Source organism: Gossypium hirsutum, chromosome D01 (assembly GCF_007990345.1).
Source record: "Gossypium hirsutum isolate 1008001.06 chromosome D01, Gossypium_hirsutum_v2.1, whole genome shotgun sequence".
NCBI lineage: Eukaryota > Viridiplantae > Streptophyta > Magnoliopsida > Malvales > Malvaceae > Gossypium > Gossypium hirsutum.
In genome coordinates, this window is record NC_053437.1 from 18,727,671 (window position 1) to 18,753,563 (window position 25,893).

Below are 25,893 nucleotides of genomic sequence, written 5' to 3' on the forward strand. Positions count from 1 at the left end.
TAGAGCATGTTTGGTTGGGTGTAGCCAATACACCCCTAATCGGTGGCCCACCTAATCCCCTTTATTCCTATATTTGGTTCATGATATTGTTAATACCATTGTAATACATTACAATCCTAATCGGTAAAATCCACCGATTTGTAATCCGTTCCTTTTGCCCAGATTAGGAGCCGCTTAAGTTTACCCTCCCTGTTTTACCCTCCCATCCGCTTCCCCTTTGTTTCTCTTCTGTCCCTTCTAGCCTCTGCCGATTTGATCCCTCTGTTTCTCATAGTTCTCCACACGCCCACATCTCTACAAAAATAACAGCCTTCAAAGTCGGCAGGATTTTACGGCATTATTTGAGCCCTGTTCTTCTCCTTCTTCCTAGACGTGGGGTTTCCATTTCCCAATTCTTCTCGTCCCTTTCTTAAAGTCGGCATCTTCCTTTGCTTTCTCCAGTTTTCTCCTACCCAGCACCTTCTTCAAGGTTCCAAGTTTTTTTTGTTTCTCCTTTAATTTCTGTTGTATTGAATTCCATGGATGTTATTTTAATTTGGATTTAATTATGCCTATTGAGGTTGTTTTTGCTGTTGAGAATCATAAAAAATAATTGGGTCATTTTTATTTCAGTTTCTTTTGTGTTCTTTTAGCCTCTATAGGGTTGTTAATTATTAATCCCTACATGTTCATTTGTTTTTCAGTTTCTTTTGATGGGGTTTCATTGTTTTAAACGTTGAAATTTTATCTAATAATGCAATCTTTCGTATATTTTTCAGGGTTTGTTCTTTGAATAGCCTTTGTTGTAGCTATTTGCAAAATGCTGGCTGCTAGTGTTACTGCCCCCTTGCGGCCTTCATTATCTACTGGTATTTTTCTTGGAACTTTATTTTATTATTCATTCAATTTTTCTTAGATTAATGATGATAAAATTTGCTATTGGTTTTCGGCAGGACATTGATTAGAGTCACGAATTGAATGCAGTAGCCGTTGTGGCTTGGTTAGAATTCCGACTCGGATTAGGCCATGGGAACTTGGCTTGCAATCACAACCTAGTGTAGGAAGAAGTAGAAAACAATCTTCATCCATTGCATGCACCGCAACTGCTTTGGTACGTTTTGTCGCCATAACTAATCGCTTACTTTTATTTTTACAGAAGAAATTGAGAATTGTTGCTCATCTTTTTGTCAATGTAAACGGTATTAAATCTTGATAGTAGATTTACTGAAACAAATCATTACATGCCTGCACGTATGTTATGGCTCTGTGTGTGCTTTGCGCGTGCTTATACTCGATTTTTCCTTTTTTCCAGCAGAATGCAACTTGCAGTGCATCAGGACAAACTCAAACTGTTACTCGTGAGGCACCAACTCTCACCCAAGCTCCTGTTCATTGTAAGAACAAACACATACTCTCTTTCAGTAGTTTGTCAATATTCATTAGATGTATTCCTTTTCGTGATTTTCCAGTTCGACTTTAGGCACCCTAACTTAGGTTTGAATTGCTGGAGACTCCTATAAACGTTGGTTGGAGCTTGAAAATCGAACCGATGATATTACAATCATAATTGTACAGATCAAAGGCCTATCAAATGTATGAACTATTTAAATCTTTCTCTAGTTATTCATGTTCTCAATGTTTAAAGTTACATTTTTTGTCGTATGGCTTTGTCTCCCGGTCCTGTATCTTTCTTAGAAGTGAGTGAAGATCTTTTAAAATTGTGCTGTAGAAATTACCGCCTTGTACGTAATTCGAAGTGATTTGTCCAATTAGCCTGGTTGAAGTACTACGACGAGTCATATCTTAATTTAGAAGGGAGCAGAAGTTTGGACTTAATTGCTTATTGTGCCTTGCAGTTGATATAACTTGTACATTTGTACATACTACCTAATAGAAAAATTTAGGAAAGTTCTAATCTAAAAAAACTCTTTTAGTGGTCATGGATTATAAAAAGTATGATTAATTTATAATTATTCTGTGTAATCTCTTGGTGTATATGTGTTAATTTAGGGGGGGTTGCTCTTTTTTTCATTCATTGCATTGTGATTAACTAATGTTCTCCGGGATCCAGCAGTCAGGTGTTGGCACCACTGATAGTGAAGTACATTCCAGACCCTGCCAAATTGACGGTTCCATGAATCAAAGCGCTGCCGTTGTTCCACCACTGATGCATCAGAGGCCTTTGGAATCGGTTGGTCACTCGAGCTGTAGTTTTCTGAGTTTATATATATATATATTTGAGCCATCTGTTCTTCATTCACTGTGCCACCAGATTAGTTGATTTGCCTTATACATGGTTTCTCTGTTTTGCCACTTGTGTCATTTTCTTTATTGTTGTTCCAGCATACATACAGCCATTGGGTGAGGAGTAGTCTCACTATCTCTGTTTCTTGATGATTTTTTTTCAAATGAAACCTATTAGAGAATATGTCTTTGAAAGGTAGGAGATAAAACATGTTGAAGCTTTTCCTTTTTCCTTTTTTTCCTGCTGTGTCGTAAAAGGAATCTTCGACTTCGAGTCATTACTAGCAAACACAAAATGCATCAGTTAATATTTAATACCGATATCTTCATCATTTTAATATGCACCCATGCTAAATAATCACAAGTCTTGCTATCAGTCTAGAGAAGAATAAAGATACATCATATTTCTTCAAATATAGATGTTCGAATCTAAACCGACAGTTCTGTTTTGGTTGGTATCAGGATGTGGGTTAGCCGAAAGGAGCAAGCAGAAGTCGTTTTTGGCATACAACATTCTCATGGCAAATGATTTCAGCACGCCAAGGACATCTTGCTAATGTAACACAGTGAAATTTGTCAAGGTGAAGGTACTTTAGCTCTGATCTTGCACCTGTTAATCCAAACATGCAAAGAAATCCAACTTGAAGTTGATTATCGCGACTCGATGAAACGGTGGGTCGGGGGATTAGGAAAACATGTACTTTCTATGTGAACTGTTTCCAGCAGTGCTGGGGTGATAAGTGAGTGAGGCAGGGATGATGATACCATTGATATGGCTAACTTCCCACGATGTAGTCTGTAAATTTCATGATTATATTGATACAAAAACTACATAATGATAAAGCCTACAGGTTTTATAATCTATTAGATTATGTTACATCCCAAAATAATTATATTTATTAATAACTTATATAAGAACAAAATGAAGGTTTGATTGACATAATAAAATTGAAGCTTCAAGTTAATGTTTTAGGTTGAAAATAATACATTTATTTTAGATTGTCATTTGTATTATATTTCAATTGAATCGATATAAAATCACAACTAATAAATAAATTGGTTTTATATTTTTAATTTTCCACAATTTCTTTTGTAATTATAAGATTTGAACCTCTCAACACGATTTTATATTATGATTTGAGTAAATTCATATAAGAATATTAATTATTAAGAATTTTATTAAATTATATATTTTAATTATAATATATTTAATAATAATTATGTTAATTTAAATTTTATAGTATCATATATTATGATTTGAGTAAATTCATATAAGAATACTGATTATTAAGAATTTTATTAAATTATATATTTTAATTATAATATATTTAATAATAATTATGTTTAAATATGATTAAATTATTTATTATTGATAATAATAATCTTATTAAAATTTAAATAACAATAACAATAATCATTTACCAAAACAAATTTATGCTAAGGGTATTCTAGTCATTTTAGTTTTTTCCATTATGCTATTACATCTCTATTCTATTCAACCGAACACAAGATTACTATTACGCTTCTATTCCATTACATTTAACCAAACAGTTGATTTGCTATTACACCTCTATTCCATTACACCTCTAATCCATTACACCTCTATTCCATTACGCCTCTAATTCAATACAGCGAACCAAACGTGTCCTTAGCGTTTTAGGTCGAGGATATTTAGAGAAATATATTAATTTTGAGGAGGGAAATAGAAAATGAGTTTTGTAAAGTTCGTTTTTTGATTTTTTGACACATCAAACTCTTTTGGTTAAATAATTAAATGTTAATGGTTTTGTGGTTGAGTATCGGGTTTGGTTCCTCCCCTGCTCATTTTTGTATTTTATTTCATGTTCTTGTTGTTTCAAGTTTTATTTTTATTTTTATTTATAAAAATAATTATTTGATCTTTTGCATAAAAGAGTTATTATTTAAAAATATAATTAAAAAAACTTAAAAATAATATATTTATTAATTAAAAATAAAAAAAATTTGAAACAACATGAAATAAAAAATAAAATGTGCTTAAAAGAGGAATTGAACTTGGGATTCAAAGATAAAATCACTATTAATTAATCATTTAACCAAATGAACTAATTTGTTAAAAATAGAAATTAAAAATAAAAGTAAGCTTGAAACAAATGAAATAAAAATACAAATATGAGTAGGAGAGAAATTAAACTCAAGATTTGATGACAAAACCACTAACTTTTAACTATTTTACCAAAAGAGTTAATATATCAAAAAGTTAGGTAGTTAAATGTTAGCGATTTTAGCCTTGAGTTTCAGCTTCAATTCCTCTCCTACTCATATTTATATTTTTATTTTATGTTGTTTCAAGTTTTTTTTATTTTTAATTAATAAATATATTATTTTCAAGTTTTTTTTATTTTTAATTAATCACTCTTTTATTTATAAAATCAAATAATTATTGTCAATTATATAATAAAAATTATATTTACTAAAAATAATGATATTTGGTAATAATTATTTGATTATATAAAATATTTATTAATTAAAAAGATAAATTGAAAATAAAAAACTTGAAAACAATATATTTATTAATTAAAAAAAGAGCTTGAAACAACACGAAATAAAAAAAAATATCAATGTGCTTAGAAGAGAAAGCGAACATGAGACTTAAGGATAAAAACACTATTAATTAACCATCTAACTAAATGAGCTAATATGTTAAAAACAATAATTAAAAATAAAAGTAAAGCTTGAAACAACATGAAATAAAAATACAAATATAAAAAGGAAAGGAATTAAACCCAAGACTCAAACACAAAACCACCAACATTTAATCATGTAACCAAAAGAGCTAATGTGTTAGAAAGTTAGAAAGCATGCCTTGTAGGACGTGTTTTATGTTTCTCTCTCCAAAATTGATCTATTTCCCTAAGTATTCCATAAAGCGACTCAAAACTCTAAATTTTTTTAAATCATCATTTTTTTTCAAATTCAGTTGTTAAAATGGTTGTTATGTAAACCCCATTTGAGTTATTTTTAATTTTGAATTTATTGAATTGAGATATTTAATTTATTGAATTAATTTAAGTTTAATTTCTCAAATTCGAGTCAAGTTAAGTATTCGAATAATTTAATTAATAAATTAATGTAAATATCCATTGAATCTTTATCAATTTTAAAAATGAGCAAACTTATCCCCTATAAAATTACTAAAATTCAAAATAATATTAAAAAATTAAAGTATTTATAAAAAATCACAAATTTTATGAAAAAAAGTAAATTATAGATTATAAACGATTAAATTTCAAATCTTTATTTTCTAAAATATAAATTTGAGGCATTGTGAATTACCAAATTAAGTTTATCTTATTAAATTATATATTTTTTCGCTTATTTTGCTTTCAAAGAATTTTTCAAAATGTATTATCTCAAATTTATATGATCTAGCTAAAAATTTAGTCATATTGTCAACAAGATTTCAATTTTTTTTAATTTAACTCAAACAAATTCATGTGACTTGACTCGAATTTCATTTTACTCAACTTAATTAGAAAAAAATTTAAATCAACTTAGGTTCATAAAAATAGGACTAATCAACTTGACTAACTCAAAAAAATTTTACTCGATTCGACTAAAAGCTCACCTCTAGATGTAATATAGATTTATTTTAATACAGGTCCTACTTCTACTTATAAACCTCCCTAGACCCTTAAATCGGAGGGAAATACACACTTAAACACTCTCAAACCCACATCCTACTAGTTGTTGCAATAACAACGTTGTCAATTAAGTTAAGACTCAATTGGCATATAATATAGATTGTTAATATCAATATTTATATAAATATATAATATTTAAAGAAGATATAGTATATATATTCAGTACTATAATTTAAGATTTTGACTGAGTTGGTGTTACCCATCAATCAAGCCTCAACTCTATTGTGAAATTACCAAAACATAATGTTTTCACTATCTTGATTTTACCATTTTCAACCAAGGTTATATTTGGTTCTTATATAATTCTTTTACAAATTTGTTACATAATTTTTTTTCACTTGTGAGTGTACATAATCTATAAATAAAAAGTTGGGGTACAATATTTTGTCTAACTTAGAGGCGTTATGGGTTTGTGTTCTTTGTTCAAAATACCGAATTGGAGAAGCGTTCCTAATAGTATCAATCGAGGTAACTACTATTTCATGTGGAGAGCCCTTTCTAGGATTTGGCCTCTTCTCTGTGAGAACATACTTTGGTCAGTTAGAAATGGATCAAGCATAAGATGTTGGAAGGACAGTTGGATTCCTAACATTAGTCCCCTTATTAATCTCATTCCAACTCGGAACACCATCAATATTGAATGTTTCCTGAAGGAAATGGTCACAAAGGAAGAATCATGGAACCTTGACCTCTTTCGGATTTGGCTACCTGAAGAGATTATTGAGTGCATCGTCAGTGTACAAACCCAAAATTTGCCCAGCCCATATACATATAATAAAACCAAATTTAAACTAAAACCAAAATAAATGAAACAGGCCCAAATTGCCAAACCCAAAAATAGGCCCAACAACCTAAAAGCTAACCCTAGCCCAAAACAAAAGAAAAACAAAACCCTAGGCAGCAGCCAAGCCTCAACCGCCGCACCCCAACGGCAGCCTCTACGTGTGCCGCCTTCCTCGCACGTGCCGCCACGTTCGTACCTGTAAAAGGACTAGGAGAGTCCAACAACAACACAAACAGTGTAAAAGTAGAGAAAATAAGAAATTTCGGGCTATAAAAAGGCCCCGAATTTATGTATTTTAACACACAGGAATGAATCAAAAGAGATTGGAAAGAAATCAGTTCAACTATCGGGCATTCTCAAAGGTTGTTATTTTATTTTTTCGGCTTATTTATTATTTATTGTTTCTTTTCTTTTCTTTTCTTTTAAAACAAAAATCGAAAATAAAAAAATAAAAATTGTACCTTATTTAGGAGGAGGTGCCGATTCCGATGAAAATTGGTGTTTTTGGAGTCCGGGAGTAGAAAAAATAAAAAAAATGGGTTTTTTATTTTCCGGACACCGTGTACGGCAGCGCCATCGCCGGCGACCGGTGGCCGCCACGGTGGTCCGGCGCTGGAGCCATGGCCGGATCTTGGGGAGAGGGAGAGAATTTGAGAGAAAATTTTTGTTTTTTTGTTTTTTTAAATGAAGGAGAAATGAGGATTTTAAATTTTTTTTGGTATTTATAGCTTACCTAAAACGGTGCCGTTTTGGGCCAAAGGGTAAGCATAGAAATGGCGTCGTTTTATTAATGGTCCGTCCGACCCTACCCGATTTGTGAAAGATTCGCGTGTTTTTGAAGCCAAATGGTTTATTTGCGCGAATGGTCCTTCCGCTTTCATGGCGCAATTCAATTTAGCTCTATTTTTTTTCTTTTTTTTAAATTTCACCCCATAATTTCTATATCATTTTATTTTGGCCCATTTCTCAACGCTGCATGTAAAGGCCTAGGGTGTTGCCTCAATCGGTCGTTGTTATTTTATGCATGTTGCAATCAGGCCCTCATCAATTTTTTTATATATGTTTTAAATCAATGCCTTTAAATATCATTTAGTTTCAATTAAATCCTTTGTTCACTTAAATTCCCTATTTTAAAGTTTTTTTTTTCATCATTATCAGATTTTTTTATTATCATTGTTATTATTAATATTATTATCATTATTATTATTATTACTTTTTTTTTTAAATTTCATCTTTTAAATCCTTAATTAATTTAACTTTAGCCTTTTAAAGTTTAAATTTTTTTGGTGCGTTTTATTCTTGTTTTGAATTTTATTATTATCCTTTTTAACTATTTTATGTATTATTTTAAATTTCTTTTTATTATTTCTTTATTTCAAAATTTTCACATGTTTTTAAAAATTTGTTATGGAAGTTATTTATTTTTGAATTATTGAGTATATTATTCATTGTAACTTGTTTTGTATGTTATTTACCTTAAATTGTTGTACTATTTACTTTAAAATTGTATTATATATTATTTCCTTGCGTCTTCTTTGATTAATTGAGATGATATGTGCCATTATGAGTGCCAATTGCCCATTTGTATTTTAATTTGTTATTATTCATCAATGTAACTATAGATTTATGATTTGTCTTCCATATTACCTTAAATTCTACTCCTAAGTCTGTAAAATTTTCTTTAAAAATGTTGTATAACAAGATTTGCAATACATGGTATTTGGGATGACAAGAAGTCGTGCTCTAACTTACGGGGCTTCGGTTTTCTCGTCAAACCTCGATAATTAAACTTTTTAAAAATTTCAAAATTTACGTTTTTAATAAAATTAAAAGCAAGTTGCATGTCATATTTGGAATTCCAAGAAGTCGTGCCTTAACTTACGAGGTTTCGGTTTTCTCATTGAACTAAGATGACCAAACATTTTCAGATTTCAAAAATACGAAATTTTGATAAATTTTTTTAGGGTTAGCTTATTCTCAAGGATTCAAATACTGTATCCTAACTTACGGGATGCAACACTTTGTCGCCTTGAGATGAGGAAACCTTTTCTACATTCATTTAAATTTTTTTTCCTCCAAGTATTGTTTTTAAAATTGGCATCAATAAAAAAGGATCATATTTTTAAATTTCTTCTCGAATTTTCAATCATTCGACCTTAAGACATTAAATAATTAATTTGATACCAATTTTGTGCGTTACGAGGGTGCTAATCCTTCCTCGTACGTAACTGACTCCCAAAACCGTTTTTCTAAAACTCGTAGACCAGAATCGTTTTTGGGTGATCCAATCACACTTCAATAAAATATTGGTGGCAACTCCAATTTTCATTTTTAAGTCGACAACTAATTTTTGTTTTAAAAAATGGTTTCGACAGTCAGTATTCCTCCCCCACATCCCTCTCTAGGTTTTGACATAGTAGCTTGGGTGAGAACCACATCTAATGCCTTCTCTATCAAGAATGCCTACAAGATACTTAAGGAGAATTCGTGGAGTTCGAAGGATGAAATTTGGAAATTGGCATGGAAGTATCAAGGGCCTCAGAGGGTTCGGTCTTTTATTTGGTTAGTTCTTGAGCAACATCTGTTGACGCAAGTGGAGAGGCAAAGACGGGGTATTGAGCACAATGATATTTACCCAGATTATGGGATTGAATCAGAGAAAGTTATACATGCCATTAGAGATTGTAATGCAGCTAAAGATATTTGGACTCAAATAATTTGAGCTGAAGAACATAATCATTTCTTTTATGAGAATATGCAAGAGTGGCTAATATCTAATATGGTAACTAGTCAAAAGCTCGCATTTGGGGGGATTGATTGGACAGTTTTCTTTGGTTGTGTTATTTGGAGAATTTGGAAGAATAGGAATCTCCTAGTCTTTCAAGGAGTGCCATGGAGCTCATCGGAAATTATTAAAAAGGCTTTTAGTTGGACCAAGCAATATAAACACTCTCATAACGACAATTTTGACGTGAGGCAAGTTCGGAGAAATGAGTTTGTTTTGGGGTGATAATTGGGTGAGACTACAAATGGATGGTGCGGTGAAGATTGATTCTGGATATGCTCCCGCAAGGGAAGACTTAAGAGATGGACGAGGGGAATGGCTTTTTGGATTCAATAAACGTTTGGGGAAATGCTCTATTTTCGATACTGAATTATAGGGAATTTTAGACAGCTTATCTTTGTTGCAAGTTAAACAATGTGAAAGAGTGTTGATACAAACGGATAGTTTGGAGGTCGTTGAAGCTATTCAGGATCCTGATTCGAAGTCTTCTTGTTCGGCCTTAGTCAGACGCATTCGTCAGCTTTTGGACAGTATAAGGAACTGGAGATTAGACCATATTCCTAGAGAAGAAAACAAAGAAACAGATCAAATGGCCAAAATGACGTTTGACACAGAGGACAGATTACAGTTGTTTGCAGAAAATCCTCTTATTAGCTTTGTTTAATTGGTTGTAATCTTATTTTCACCAAAAAAAAATTCCACAAATAGATTTTTTTTTGAGAGAGCGATCCAATCCAAGAAAAATAACCCATTAATCTATGGCTAACCGAATGCATGAACATGGAGATTTCAGGTTTATGGAGATGGGTTAGGGTATCTCAGCGACATGTGCAATATCTTTTATGTGTTTGTTGGAGTGCGATGACTAAAAAAATAATTGTGTTGTCTAATGTTAGGGTTTAAAAAAAGGGGTTAGGGTTTGTTCGTGTCATGGACAAAATTTTCTATGTTGGTGTTTTTCGCGTGAAGAACAACAAAACTACCTAGTTTAAGGTAAGCCAAAATATTGGTGGATGAAACAAATAAAAGCATGAAAGTTCGCATGGAGGATGCATGTGAAAGTAGACACTTTTGCAATAGACTCCTTCGAATTTGTGCAACCTAAAGGATAAGGAAAATGAGTAATGTTATTTTATAATTGGTTGTTTTTAAAATGTATTGTTTTGTAAATTATACTGATTTCTACCAACTTTTTTGAATTTTGTTGTCAATATTAATGTAAATTAAATGGGTGAAGGTATTTGGCATGTCCCTCTTATAGGCATTAGTTATTTGATCAAATAAGGCTAAAATTTATCAAAGATAATATTTACTGTTAAAAAAATAACATGAAAATAATTTGACTCATCCATGGTTCAACTCTAAATAAAATTTTTCAAAGTTAACATCGAAAGCTCTCATTTCTCTCTCTCTCTCTCTCCCTCTCTTTTTTTATAGTTTAGTTTTTTTTATAAAATAACTTTGGATTCACGAATTTATGAATCAAAATCTAAACAATTTTCTTTTTCGACCTCCGACACTGATCATCAAATTAACTTAGATCTAATATGTGTTCTTCTACTCGTCGATGAGTACTGATCCACCATAACGATAGTCAAATCGCCGCTCAAGCCTCACTACCCAATTTTTTTTAAAAAAAACTTAACATTCCAATGATTTAAATGAAAAATTTTTCATAGTTTAATGATTTAAATTAAAACTTTTAATTAATTCAATAACTATTTTATAACTTTTTAAAGTTAAATGACCGAAGCTTAAACGTAGAAATAATTTAATGAGCTGGGTGCAATTTATCCATTTTGGATTTCTTACTTTTCTTTTTTGTTCAACATTAAATTTTTGTAGTTGAATTTTGTTATCACATTGAATCCGATTCTTTGTCCGCATGTGATGCACGTGCCGTGTCCTTCCAAATTCAAAAGCGCCGTTCATACTTTGGGTTCCATTTACATGGACACGAAAAAGCGGAACTATTCTCACCGCTGACCACTAATATTATTCCGTCACTGACATATGAGAATGCGTCACGTGATTCCCGAACTTTACCTATGACATTCTCGTAATTAGCCCCTAAATTCCTCTATATAAAGGATTGTGCACCACCGAAATTGTCAAACAAACCCAAGGGAAACAAGATAAAAAGGATTTTGCTTTGCCTAATTTGTAAGCTTTGAGGTTGACTGAAAAAACTATGGCGGAAGAGGGACAAGTAATCGCCTGCCACACTGTTGATTCATGGAACCAGCAGCTCGAGATGGGAAACCAGTCCAAGAAACTGGTAAATATCTTTTCTTTGTTGTAACTTAAGAAAACTGGTACAGAAATTGCTGTTTCTTTGTATTAGCTACCAAATTTTGCTTGTTAGGTTGTTTGGAAAAATTGGTTTTGTCTACTTAAACTTGGGCTGATTTCAGCGCAGGACTTGGTAACTCCTGCTTAATTTGTCCTGTATAGTTCTTAGCAAGGTCCTCAGTTATGTCCTAGTGGTGTATCACAAGTATTAGGTGTTGTTTATTGTGTTTGTTATGATAAATTATAGATCTGTATGTATGATACTTAAGAAAAGATTTATTTGGATAGGTGGTGGTGGATTTCACAGCATCATGGTGCGGGCCATGCCGTTTTATATCACCAATCCTGGTGGATCTTGCTAAGAAGCTGCCCAACGTCATATTCTTGAAGGTGGACGTGGATGAACTGAATGTAGGGTCTCTTAAGCCATTGCTTAATTAAAAAGCCTGTAATTTTAGCTTTTGACTTGTCAAATTTTCTTACACCATGCTCTTTGTAATTGTGCAGACTGTGGCTCAGGAGTGGGCTATTGAGGCGATGCCAACTTTTGTGTTTCTGAAAGAAGGCACCATAATTGACAAGGTTGTGGGTGCAAGGAAAGAAGAATTGCAGCAGAAAATTGCCTTTCATTCATCTAACCCGGTGCAGACAGCATGAATCAACATTTAAATGTACTTGATGTCTGGAGTTGTTTATGAAACTAGGATCTTATGAATGTCTGACAGACAGACCCTAAATAATGTGTGGTTGTATTTATATTTGGCTACTCTCTCTGCCTTTTGCCCTTGTTTCTATTTCAGATATTATCTTATATTTAAATTAGCGAATGCTTTCTATAAGTTATCTATGTTTTTATACTTGTTTATCCCATATTATTCTTTTGAATTTCACCCTAGTTAGCGTGATTTTCTTGGAACCACTCTTAACCTTAAACACCTACATAAATTTGTCAGTAATCCAGAAACTTCTATATTTACTGTTTTGAGTTTTAAAGTTTTGGTTGAGACAAGTTCAGTTCAGTTGCTATGTTTGCCACCGATCCGAACGGACCCATAGATGAAGGAATAGTCCGAACTAACTGTACATATGTAGCTAATATTTGCATCCAGATAAGCATGGTCAAGAGCAACAAACCGGCAATACGACAGCTATGCTGAGAAGTGTAATGTGATTTGTTCCAGCAAGTATGAATCCCCTTTTTACCCTAGTCCCGTAGAGTGCTCTCAATATGTTTCATTCATATTACTGTCCGTTGATGAAGACATGAAGAGCATGGCCAACTGAATTGACATCGAGAGTTGATTTTCGTCCTCCTCGTAGAAATGATTCCAACAGACTGATGTCAACACTGGATTAAAATTTAACCCAGAAGAAACTATTAGCTGAACTCAAGGTTGAGTCTGCATGACATACTCATGGATAATCTCTTATTTTGCTCATGCTCGAGATCTCGATAAACCTCGGTGCTTCAAAATGAAGTGCCTCACCTGGTTGTGTACCACAGGTAGCTGGTAACATTCAGATGCTCCAAGAGTCCAGGAACTGTGATTCTTGAGCTTTCCCGTAGAGAAGAAATGTCTTCATTGTAAGTCTCCCATGAAAAGTTGCAAAGTTTCCTTGCTTTGGAGAGAATACATGGGCCTGGAAAACAATCATTACTAACTCTTAGATATTGTATTGAGATCCGAACATATCTAATTACATTTACTGCTACATTAACATCGTTGGCAGAACGACTCATTTGTGGATTATCCTACCAACAGATAATTAGAGTAATCAGGACATAAAAAGCCTACTTGCTGATAGGTTCCCAAGGAAGTAACAGTAGGATCTGAAGGAACTAAAGCATGTTCACATAGCTTAATAGCTCTACAGAGCTCCTTCAGAAGACCGTGTTTAGGTCCCCGGATTAAACCTAAACGAGGAGCACTTGTCAGTCACAATTTAGAGTTCAAAGACAAAATCTATGGTAATATGTTGCTGTATATACAGAAGTTTGGATCCATGAGAACGCAGAAAGAAAAGGAAATGAGAAAGATTAGTGGCAATGACCTCAGTTTTCTCACCATATTCATCAATTGGAGCATCATAGTCATAACTGGTTGTAATAAATGGTCCGTCCATAGTTGGTTCCTCCATGGTACTATCATAAGTATATTGATCATTAGCCATAACCTTAAACTCATTGCTGGTACCCTGAATCTTTTTCAATTAAAAACATGGTAACTAACTAAATAATAGTTGATACATGAGCCACCCTTTTGTACGAAATGAGTAACGGCAAAAGCCAAGTCTTAAACAGGGCAGCGGTGAATTGTGCCACCAAATTCAGTAAACCTTTTCATTATTGGGTGAAGGTATATCAGATAGATAAAAAAAAGGCTTAATGATAAATTGGCCACTAACATTTGCATGTTTTGTGACAATGGTCCTAATTGTATTTTTGAGTCTTTTTTGGCCATCAACTTTTGATTTTTTTTTCAAACTGCATTTTTTAACAGATTTAATGAATAAATTCAAGGTTTTAATCTTTTCTTTCTTTCAAAATGTTTCAATCTTTCGTATGTTTGTTTATTGAAAAGTTTTTCTATTGAGTTAATTTTTTTAGATAATTACGTTTATTTTCTTTAAATTAAGAGTTATTTTTTAATTTAATGTATTATTTATTTATTCTATTATTTCCATATGCAATTGTCTTATTTGGTTATCTAAGTAATAAATTACATCTCATTAAAAATATTCCACATATAAAATTTTACATCATTCCCGTTAACTTTTTTAACGGTATTTTCATTAAATCTGTTAGGAAAAACACATTGAGAAAAAGAACAAAAGTTGATGGCCAAAAAAGCTCAAAAATATAATTAGGACCATTTTGACAAAACATTCAAAAGTTAGTAGATTAATTTGTCATTAAACCTAAAAAAAACGCATGTTAACTTTACGATCATTCGCAAAGGTTGGCAAAGAAAGCACTCACCAAACACTCCAGGCCTCAACCCATAGTGAAGGCGGGTAAGGTTTGTTGTGAGAGAATGCATCACAGTAAAAGCCGTTCCATGCATTTATCTGTTTCAACATGTGATGGAAAACCAAGCCAAATGAAACTCAATAAAAACGTAAATCATTCGAAAACAAGGCGAAATTTGGAAATGGGAGAGAGTGAAACGATTAAAACAGGATCTGGGGCATCATCTTCCTTGCACATTACCCATGGGACTCCCATATTAAGTCCAACAGCCGTCAAGATTTGAACAATACAAACATTCGTCATGATTTGAACATTGAATATAAATATTGATTTATTATAATTTAGATTATGTTACTTGTTGATACAATGTACAACAAAGGAGGGGGTAGGGAGGAGATTGCAGTTAAGGGTGTTCGATCGGTTAACCGACTCGAACTACCATTAACCGAATTAACCGACCCTTTTAAACTCTTAACCGTTAACCGAACCGAAATTTTAAAAAAAAATTAACCGAACCGAACTTTTTCAGTTAATTCGGTTGGTTAACCGAATTAACCAAAATTTATATGTTTTTTTTTTATTTTTGGTTAAAAGAAGTATAAAACATATAAAAAATTAACCGAATTAATCGACCGATTAATTTATACTTCCAAAAAATTAACCGAACCGACCAACCCCCAACCGAATGCTTATATATTATAATATTATTTATTAAATTCGGTTAACCGACCGATTTCGAACCGAATTAACCGTTAACCGAACTTCCAAAAAATTATTAACCGACCCCAACCGAATTAATTCGGTTAACCGACCGATTAACCAAATTCGGTCAGTTAACCGAATTAATTCGGTTTTACCCAAAATTTGCACACCCCTAATTGCAGTGGTGCAACGGAGGTCGGTTCACCTAAATAGGCTGAGAGCTGGAACAAGGATGAAAGAACTGACTAATTAAGAAGACAATTGCACAGAATAACTTTAGGGTACTAAAAGATTGATCCATTCTTCATTGTTCAACGGGGTATTAATAAGAGAGGTCCTTTTGTCCATTGGTATGATGTGGCAAGATAAGCATTCAACCCCGCCCAATACGTAAAGGATATTCATGGACGTATATCATGAGACCTTATTGATACGAGGTTGTTGCGCCAAAATGGATTCCTAGTCACATTAGGAGGAAGTTTAGAGTGTTCATACCTAAACAACGGGTGGATGGCTTCCTATGAGAGGAACAAGTAGTCTTACCCAAAGATGTTAAAGGGCTGGTGACCTGTCGAGGCGTTACTTTAGATGGAGTGAACGAGAAGGTCAACGATTCATCTGGTGCTGACACGTGTCTGAGTGGTGAAGGAGTATAACATTACTAATAATTTTTATAGGTTATTTATTTTATATATATTATTAAATTAATTTGTTTTAATATTAAAATTATGAGTAAACTACACAAATAGTCATCCAACTATAAAAAAGTTTCAGTTTAGACACCCAAAATAAAAAGTTTACAATTTAAGCACCCACGTTACATAATTCAGTTATTTTGGTCACTCTGGTTAAAATCACAAACGACAAGCTACGTGACAGTTAAAAAAAATCTGTATAACAACAAATTTAGCCTTCAATTTTTACATATTATATCAATTTATTCATAATTTTTAAAAAATAATCCTCTAAATTTACAAATGATCCCAATTTGATCCTAATTCTAAATAAATAAATAAATATATAAAAATAAATAAATATTCCAAAAGAATAATTTTTTATACAAATGACAATCTACGTCCACATTAGCAAAAAAAAAAAAATCAAAAACTTTTAAAAAGTAAAAATTAAAAAAGAATATTTATTTATTTTATTGAAATATACATCCAAATTCATTCAAGATGGTTTTTCTAAATTATATAGTTTAAAAAATATTAAAATTTAATTTTCTTTAAAAAGATTGATGTTTATTGGTGTTTCAATTTTATTGGTACCTTTTATTATGTATAAAATTTTTTTATAAAATAAATAAAAACAGTTTAATTTTAGTAATCGTACATGTAATTTTTTTAATGTATGAATATATCTAATTAAAAAAATTGTATCAGTTATTTTATTACATGTGTAGCCTAAAATGTGTATATATTATTTTATAGCCTAAAAATTTTAAATAATTGAACATATTCATACATTAAAAGAAACTTTACACATACTATTAATAAAAATAAAATTATTTATATTTATTATATAAAATATTTTTATTTTTATACATCCTAAAAGGTACCAATAGAATTAAAACATTGATAAACATCTTTTAAATTTAAATTTTAATATTTTTAAACTATATATAATTTAGAAAAATTATCTTGAATGAATATGGACAACCGTATCTCCAGATTCATTCTGAACTTAGCTTTAAATCGATTTTATTATTTTTAAATTTATTTAATATTTTTATAAATTTTAATATTTTTTTACAAATTTATAAATTTTTTTTAAAAATTTAAAAATTTAAATTTTTTAAAAGAAATTAAATTTTGAAATGAATGGACCTGGACAACCATATGTCCAGGTTCATTTCAGTAAAAAGAATTTAAATATTCCTTTTATATTTTTATTTTTCAAAAAAATTGAATTTTTTTATTTTTGTTGACATGACAGCTGGCGTTGGACTACTACATCAGCAACTGTCGTTGACATGGAGCATCACATTAGCAGTGTTAATAATCACATCAACGTTGTAATGGTCAACGTTAATTAAATGGTCTATTTGGCCAATTTTGTTCGTTCAAAGGATCAATTGGGTGCAAAAAGGTCGTAAGAGCTTAATTGATTTTTTAAAAACCATTAAGCCTTTTTTTAATTAATTAATAATTACACATGATAATTTTTTATACTAGCGAATAGCGTATTCTTAGATATGCCACATAGGAATGTTTCCTTATATTGAACATCAAATTGTTATAGTGTATATATATATATATATAAATGATTAGTTCAACTCATCATTTTTTGTTAAGTATACATGTCCAATGCATATTTGAACATGAATATAAAGATATCAATATTCAAAAACTTTAAGATATATAAGAAAACAAAAAGAAAAGTAAAATATACTCATGTTTGATACATACGCATATTTAACACTTCTACTCAAGTTTAAGTTGAAACAACCTGGTAGATAGAAATTTAGACAAAAGCATCCATTGGCATCTTAGGCTCTTAACATGTGTCCATGTCTTCTCTTTTTGAAAGCCAAATCCTAGCTAAAACTAGAAATCAACCATAAAAACCAAATATAAGAATCTCACACCTGAGAGAGGATGATAGGGACCTTGTGGTTCCAGGAACCATGGAATTAAATAAAACTACATATTTTTTTATCAAAGCGTTTACTCTTAAAAAGATTTTAAGTTTACCCAAAATTCCACTCTGTACAAACATAAGGTCCAATGTGAAGATGAACATATAATCCCACTTTTTTGCACTGTCTTAATAAAACATACCAAGTCACATCACTCTACGAAATTATATTACACCGTTCCAAAAATAAAATTACTCGAAGGACATAAAATGATTAAGAAATAAACTAAAAAAAGAAAACTCAAAAATTCAAATATGCCCAATTAAGATCCTAAGATGGTACATTGCCAGGAAAAGGTTCATGTCCATTCCAAAAGGCGTAAGTGTCTACGGCATCCAAGCCTTCATCTTTAGCCTTATTTATAAGATCCTTCCACGTCTAAATCCAAAAAAAATAAAAAACCCAAAATTCAATCTTTGTTTCATTTTTTTTCTAGGTAAAATAAGAAAGAGAAGTGAAAACCAAATCACCCCTGGGGTGCTTCCGTGATAATGAATGAAATCGGAGATGAGGATTCTCCTTTGTCCACTGATGAGAATAGCTTTGTTATCATAGGTAATGTTGCATTGTATCAACTTAGAATTCACTAACAATGCTGCAACGAATAAAACCAACAGCTTGAAAACTGAGCTTGTTTCCATTTCCCTTCAATAAAAGAACCTGAATTGGTGAAGTTGGCAAGTGAAAGAATTGCTCCAAGAAACAATACAAACTGATTCAAAATATATTAGCGTGAGTGGAAATGCAACCAGGAAGAGAATAGGGAAGAACTTAAGAAAAATCTCTATCAATTTTATTACTTTAGCTATAATTACTCCCAACAGGAGCCCAGTTCAATTATACAAAGATAAACTAAGGACCTCAAGTTTAGTTGTTACTAATAAAAATATCCTAAACAACTTCTCCATTAGTTATCAGTTAGCAACAGAAAATACAACTATATAATTGCTTACAACAACTTTAAGGAAAAGTCAACAGTTAATCCTAACTTATTAACATTCACCCTTCTCATCATAGCTTGTTGAATCTGTAAAAAATTTAATAAAGAATACAGAACATAAACCCATACCTGAAACACAATTAAATTGAAGTACCTTCTTGCTGAGAAGACAGTTAGTACCACTCCTAATTTCTCCCTCAATTAGCAAAAACTTGGAGCAGACAAAAGGCTTGGTGAGCACATCTTCCACTTGACTACATCCATCATCCAGAAACTTGCATAGGTTTCTCCCTCAATTAGTACCACTCCTAATTTCTCCCTCAATTAGCAAACGTGCATAGGTTCCTAATGAGATGCACACAAGTGCCAAATGCTTCCTCCGATACCAAATAATAACTCTCTAATTCTCTTCCGTACCCATTCTTAGAATGCCTCGGTTTGAGCAATTCAACCCAAAACCAAATTTATCAATGCCAACAAAAAATCTAATTGTTACATAAATTTTCTTCAACACCTTAAGAATGTTTTTTTCTTTCTAATTAAGAAACAACCTTTGTTTAGTGGCATTTAACTCATTTACAAACTTCTCAATGCCTTCTTCATTGTCACCTATGACAATAATATCATCAAAATACACGAGCAAATACATAGCTCCTTCGGTCATATTTCTTATAAGCAAATATGCATGTGGCTTAGAATATTTCTTGTAAGACCTTTACAATTTCAAAGCATCCTTTGTCATAGTTGTTGGATTTGGTGTATTAAGAGTAGTATATTCGTTTTGTATACTTATATTTTTCGAAGAAATTGGTTTAATAAAAATATCCATAAATTAAATTAATACCCTTATATACTGTCCTCAATGGTTTTTACACGCAGAACAAAATGAAAGTAAATATTAACTTACTGGCTATCTTATGTTTAACTAATACTAAGCAGTATTACTTGGTTAGATCGTAATACGAAAAGATAACATAGATTAGTAAATGAAACTAAACAGGTCCTTAGTCTAATTGGAAATGAGCAAACTGATTGAAAGACTAATATGCCGTCTACCAAGTCTAATTGGGGAGATTTTTTATCTTGAGTATTAGAGCGAATGACTCCTAGAAGATGAAGACATAGATGTGACTAACTGGACTGACAATACATTGACTAGGACCCAAGTAGAATAGATCCTAAATTCGTTTATGGATTATTCATTTGTTACGTTTGTAATGTGACATACCTTAATCCTAAGCAGATGATGAACTATGTATGCGTGACTCGTATACTTTAATATAAGTAAAAGCTTGAGTTCAAATATATAAGAAACTGAAAGTTGGTGCGTTGGGTATATGACTACTACAATATGTAGCATCATTTAAAATAGTGGAATTCATAACCCAAGAAATAGGTAAATGATATCCTCTTATTGGCATTACATGATAGATGAAAAGTAAACACGGTCGCAAGTCGTTTGTCTTTGTGATAAATGACTTAATTACTATTTGATAATAATTAACTTTTCATGAAGGAAGAGGTAATGATTACCATGAGATAAAGTAAGATCATATTGGGAAAACAGATTTATCCTAAAGAGATTAATGATATTCTATGAGAGTAACACATTCATGACAAGATCATTGGACGGGCACTGTTTGAATATCTTTTGTAATGGTAAGTAATTAGGGAGAGTTTAGTCACAATACTATAGTGGAATGACTTCATGACTAAATGAGTTTATAATTAATAGGCGAAAAGCTAGAGCTTAATTATAAATCATTTGAGCCCTAATTATATATGTCTAATCAGTCCCTCTAAGTATAGAAATGACTTAGGAATTAATTTAATTTTTTCAAATTATTATTTAATTAAATAATTGAAGTTCGAAAATAGAATTAAATCAATTAGTCACTGTGAACATGTTGAATATGAGAATTAAATATATTTTCTCATAGATTCTTTTACGGTAAATTTGTCATGACTCTAATAGTATTAAAAATTAGGTTGAGAAAAGTATTTAATTGGAAAATTAATTTATCCAATTAAAGTAATTTATAAATAAGATTTATTTTGGAAAATAGAAATACATGTATTAGGTTGAATTAAATTATAAAGTGTCAAGTTAAAGGTTCAAGAAACACATATAATTGGACTTAATACAAGAGAGACCTAAACTTCCCTTATATTACATATGAGGGGCAACATTCTTAGTGTACTCGTCTATTGGGAAATGTGCCCATATTGTAGTAAACATGTAACTGTGTTATATTTATATGAACGATAAATAAATAAATAAAATTAATTTTACATTTCACTATTATATCTTTTGTATTTCTGTCTTTTATATTTTGCATGTATAGCGAAATTGTGACAAACAAATATTAGCTTATTGATTTCTAAGTTCAAATTGAAGATAAATGACATTATAAGAACATTTACTGTACGAGAAAGATAACTTGCTCCAGTTGATAATCTAAATGAGTCCGTAATCCTGTAAAAGAATCAAAATGAACATTTGATTCAAATACTGAGAAGGATTATTATGTCACCTACAATTCCAATTAGGGAGATGGCTAGTCTTGGTTATCAAAACAGTTGATTCCACGAGTAGAGACATAGATGTATTCATTGGTAGAATGATACATTGGACAGGACCCAAGATGAATTAATTTTGAATCCGTTTGTGAATTAATTCACTTGTGACGTTTATGGTGTGATTTACCTAAATCCTGAGTTAGTCACTGATATAAGTGGATGCTTATGCTCTAACGATGATCGAGCCCATAGCCGGTATGTTGGGTATATGACTTATCTATGACATGGCTTTACTAGAAACAGTGGAATTCATAGCTCAATTAAAGAGTTAATGATATCCTTTCATTGGCATTGTGTGGATTGATAAATATGGAATGTGGCCATGGGTTGCTCGATCTCGAACGAACAATTTATCACAGTCATTTGTTGACAGTGATCATATTAATCGTTAAGAAGACACAATGATGACAATGAGATGAAATAAGATTGCATTGAGTGAACAAATTTAACTCAAAGGAATCAATGATATCATATGAGGATAACACACACATGACGAGGTCATTGGACAAAACAAATGGATGAATTGCTTTCATAAAGAGTATACAATAAAGAGTTTTCAATCATGGTACTTCTTGTGAACTGAATCCATGATTAAGTAATTGCGAATTACCGGAATGATACTTCTGGACATAATTGCAATTACTAGAGTCTAACTGTATATGTTCGATTGGTCCCATCTGCTAGGTCAACAAAAGCTCAATCGGACTGCATTTGAATTAGAAGAAAATTCTACGACTTTGGAAATAATTTAATTGAGTTTATTTATTTGATGTGGAATTAAATTAGGTGGTCATGAGAATTGTTCAACTAGAGAATTTGATTAAACAATTTTCTTGAAAAATTAATTTGGAAAATCTAAGTGATTTTTGGAAAATTTAATTTTGATAAATGATAAGTGTCAAAAGTAATACATTTTAATCTAGTTCTGAATCCATTTTTGGGTGATTAATCAATGCAAAATGGTGAATTTTATGCTCCTAATCCTTTAAATTAATGTTTCTATACTTAGGAGAGAATTTGGGAGCAAAACGAGCAAAAATAAAGCGAAAATTAGACAATTTGAACAGATTTCAGAAGTCACACGGGTTGGACAAACGGCCGTGTGAGCCACACGGGTTGCCACACAACCATGTGCTAGACCATGTATATTTCATGATTCGCACTCCAGACACGACGGAAAACGCAAATTTTAGGTTTTTCAGGAATTTTACGACTTATAAATACCAAATATAAGAAAAGGAAAGTCAGAGAATATTAAAGAAAATAACTTGAAAAACACTGTTGAAGTCGACTCTGAAGTAGATTTCTATCAAGATTGAAGATCTCCTTTTAATTTCTTTGAAGTTTTTATGAGCTTCTTTATTTCTTATGGTTATGATGACTTTGAGATGTTTTTATTTGCGATTACAACTAATTTTCTAAATACCTAGGGGAGATGAACCCTATGATGAATTTTGTCTTTTGATTTTTGTTTTACGCAATAAATACTTGAATCTTATTCTCAGTTATGTGTGCTTAATTCTTGATTTAATATTTCCAGATTATTAATTCATGTTTGATGTGCTTAATTTAGAGGAGGAATAGACCCTATTTAAGATGTAGATATAGCATAACTGAGTGGAGGTACATGCAATCCTAGAAATAGGACAACATAAATCTACTAGATTGGAGTCAAATCTAATAGGGAATCCATAGATCGAGTTAATTTGATAATAGTGGTTTTAATTAGAAAGAAATTTCAATTAATCAAGCTAAAGTCAGTTGCTTTTAGTCTTGAAGAGAGATATTAGCATAATTTAAGGATTTATATGGATCAAGATATTAAGTGAATAAATTGTTTAATTCAGATTGATAACGATAGATGCAGTATAGGTAGATTCTTTCCTGTGTATTGTTTCGCTTCTTGGTTATTATTAAATTATTTTCCTCATTTGCTCTTTTCCAAGTTCTTAGTTAATTGATTTAGTTAATTTTAGTTTAATTCAATCACTTCGATTTGTCGATTGGATAATAAAAAGATGGCAATTGCTAGTACTTTTAGTTCTCATGGGAACAATATCTTTTCTCACTAGAGCTATACTATTTATCGATAAGTGCACTTGTCTTTGTCGTATTTTTAGTTGGTTTTCTGGACATCAATAAAGTAAAATTAAATTAATCAAAATTAATATGATATTTTTGGAAATTAATTTTTAAGTCAGACGATTAGCCCAATGGGTAATTGAACTTGAAAATTGGACATGAGATTGTAAATTGGGCTCGAGAGCCCAAAAACGAGACTAAAACCAGAAAACTGGTTGAACTAGTGGCTAGACCGAACTGGTTGGGTCATCTCTAACCCGGACCGAATCAACAATCTAACTGGTGGCTAGACCGGACTCGTCACGTCGTCACTGACCCAGACCAAACCGAAAGTAACCGAATTGACTCGGGGTGTCGTAAAGGTGTCACACTTGCATCATCGGACATGGCGATGTTGGCAGCCATGACAGCGATGTTTTGGTGGCTAGTGGTGGTTGGTTTTTGGTGGTTGAGTAGTGGAAGAGTTACACTCCTACTAGGACTTTATCAGAGAATTTGATTTTAAATTAATTATTCCAAAAATAATATTATTTTAATAGTTTAATATTAAATTTAATTTAATACTTATCTCAATAGTATTTTATTAATTTAATATTAAAGTGATTGTCTTAATATTAAATTTAATTTAATGTATTCTATTATTTCAATAAGATTTAATATTAAAACGATTAAATTTAATCATAGTTAAACTCTCTAAACTCTCCCTATATAAAGAGAGCCTTGGGTTATTAATTTACACACTTGAATTCAAGAGAAAGTTGTAGAGAGAAAATTCTCTAAAGAGATTATTTCAAGAAATTTCTAGAAATATTTTTCTGACTTACAATTTGACCCAAAAATTTAGAGAAATTGCAAAATTACCCCACTAGTAATTTTTGTGAAAAATTTTCTTATTCGAAGCGAACCCACACTTGGCAGACGTGAGCTTGAGGATAACAGAGAAGACTACTCGGTCGAATCGCCCATCCTAGACGAATAAAAAAGGTACAATTTTAATTAAGTGTTTATTACTTTAGATATCACAACCAAAACCTTATTTTGGAAAAGTTGTTAAAACTTTGTTTTCCCTAAATTCATTTTCCGCTGCGTTTTCGAAACCCAGTTTTTTCCAACAGTGCCACCCCCTCTTCTAGTTAAACTAGAAGACTAGGTTTTCTATTAAATAAATATTATTTGTGTTTTACTAATTCAACTAGATTTTTCATATCTCCCCCAATAAATAAATGACACTAGTAGAGCTATTTATATATATAAGAGTTCATATAAGTTTTCAATATTGTTATTTTGCTAGAAAATAGCGATAATTTATTTTCTATGTGTAAATTCTATTTTCTAGGAATAATAATTCTACTAGTTTCAATTGAGAGAGAATTGTCTTCCTACTGAAAGTAATAAATCTTTTTTGGTTCTATGTTTGGTCCGTGATTGTTTGAGCCCACAATCGAAGCAATTTGTGGTACGAGAATAGCGAAGAATTTTCAAAACTTTAATTTTTCGCTGTGCAGAAAATCATTTTTAAACCAAAATTTTCCAACCATAATTGGCCAAAAGTATCCTACCATTTGTAGTAAACGATGCAAAGGTGAAACTTCCTCCCCTCGCTACTATTAATGATCATCTTTCAACCTTTAATTTGCCTCATTACTGGATGTACACCTGGATAAAACTCCAACATTTCTATGATATAAAACACCATGAATCAAAACATAATGCATTAAACTTGGAATGCTACTAAGAGTAGGTTGATGTAGTTGTTCCATGATGGGTACACACTAGTATTTATCACCTTCATATTCTTGAGGTTGAAGTAAGTCCGTATTTGAACAAGTTAGGCCTTTTCTAAGCATTGTCATAGTAATGCTTTCATTTTTTTTAGCATATGTATTTTTAAGGACAAAGTAGCAAGAGCATCCACATACTCATTTGTAAATCTCAGACTATATTCACATCTCACTTTATGGAACCTCTTCTGTAAGGATTGTACAAGAGTGTTGTAGGGATCTAACATAGGTTCCTTTAAAGAGAACTCCCTACTAGATTCCTTGATAATTAAATAAGAATCCCAATAAATGAAAAAGTTATTAATCTAATGGTAAGTTCAACAAACATCCCTAAAAAAGGTGTCTCATGATCTACCTAATTGTTGGTGCAAAGAAAATCCAATTAAAAGGCCAAGGAGATTAATCTTCTACTTGATTTTAAGGAGATTA

At 31.5% G+C, this 25,893-nt stretch overlaps 1 protein-coding gene, 1 long non-coding RNA gene and 1 pseudogene across 7 annotated transcripts; 2 read left to right on the forward strand and 1 right to left on the reverse strand.

The window, feature by feature from the left end:
* Positions 1-94: 94 nt before the first annotated feature.
* Positions 95-3,066, forward strand: LOC107951475 (uncharacterized). Of its 6 annotated transcripts, none has more exons than XR_001698447.2 (7): positions 95-469; positions 759-848; positions 933-1,090; positions 1,292-1,373; positions 1,449-1,572; positions 2,054-2,170; positions 2,686-3,066. It is a non-coding gene; the product is annotated as an uncharacterized lncRNA (long non-coding RNA). The 6 variants fall into 6 exon arrangements; XR_001698448.2 differs by having other exon boundaries at positions 1,460-1,572; positions 2,051-2,170; XR_001698445.2 differs by having other exon boundaries at positions 1,460-1,572.
* Positions 3,067-11,423: 8,357 nt separating this feature from the next.
* Positions 11,424-12,606, forward strand: LOC107951474 (thioredoxin H1). The gene is made up of 3 exons (XM_016886539.2): positions 11,424-11,753; positions 12,056-12,178; positions 12,275-12,606. The coding sequence occupies exons 1-3, from the start codon at positions 11,667-11,669 to the stop codon at positions 12,422-12,424; spliced, it is 360 nt and encodes a 119-aa protein (XP_016742028.1). The 5' UTR covers positions 11,424-11,666; the 3' UTR covers positions 12,425-12,606.
* Positions 12,607-12,976: 370 nt separating this feature from the next.
* On the reverse strand, positions 12,977-15,041 carry LOC107952283 (beta-galactosidase 5-like; annotated as a pseudogene).
* Between the last annotated feature and the right edge of the window lie 10,852 nt (positions 15,042-25,893).

Coding starts and splice junctions, on each gene's coding strand:
- LOC107951474 (XM_016886539.2), top strand. CDS start 11,667: ATGGCGGAAGAGGGACAAGTAATCGCCTGCCACACTGTTGATTCATGG. Junction 11,754..12,055: donor GAAACCAGTCCAAGAAACTG/GTAAATATCTTT, acceptor TTATTTGGATAG/GTGGTGGTGGATTTCACAGC. Junction 12,179..12,274: donor TGGACGTGGATGAACTGAAT/GTAGGGTCTCTT, acceptor GTAATTGTGCAG/ACTGTGGCTCAGGAGTGGGC.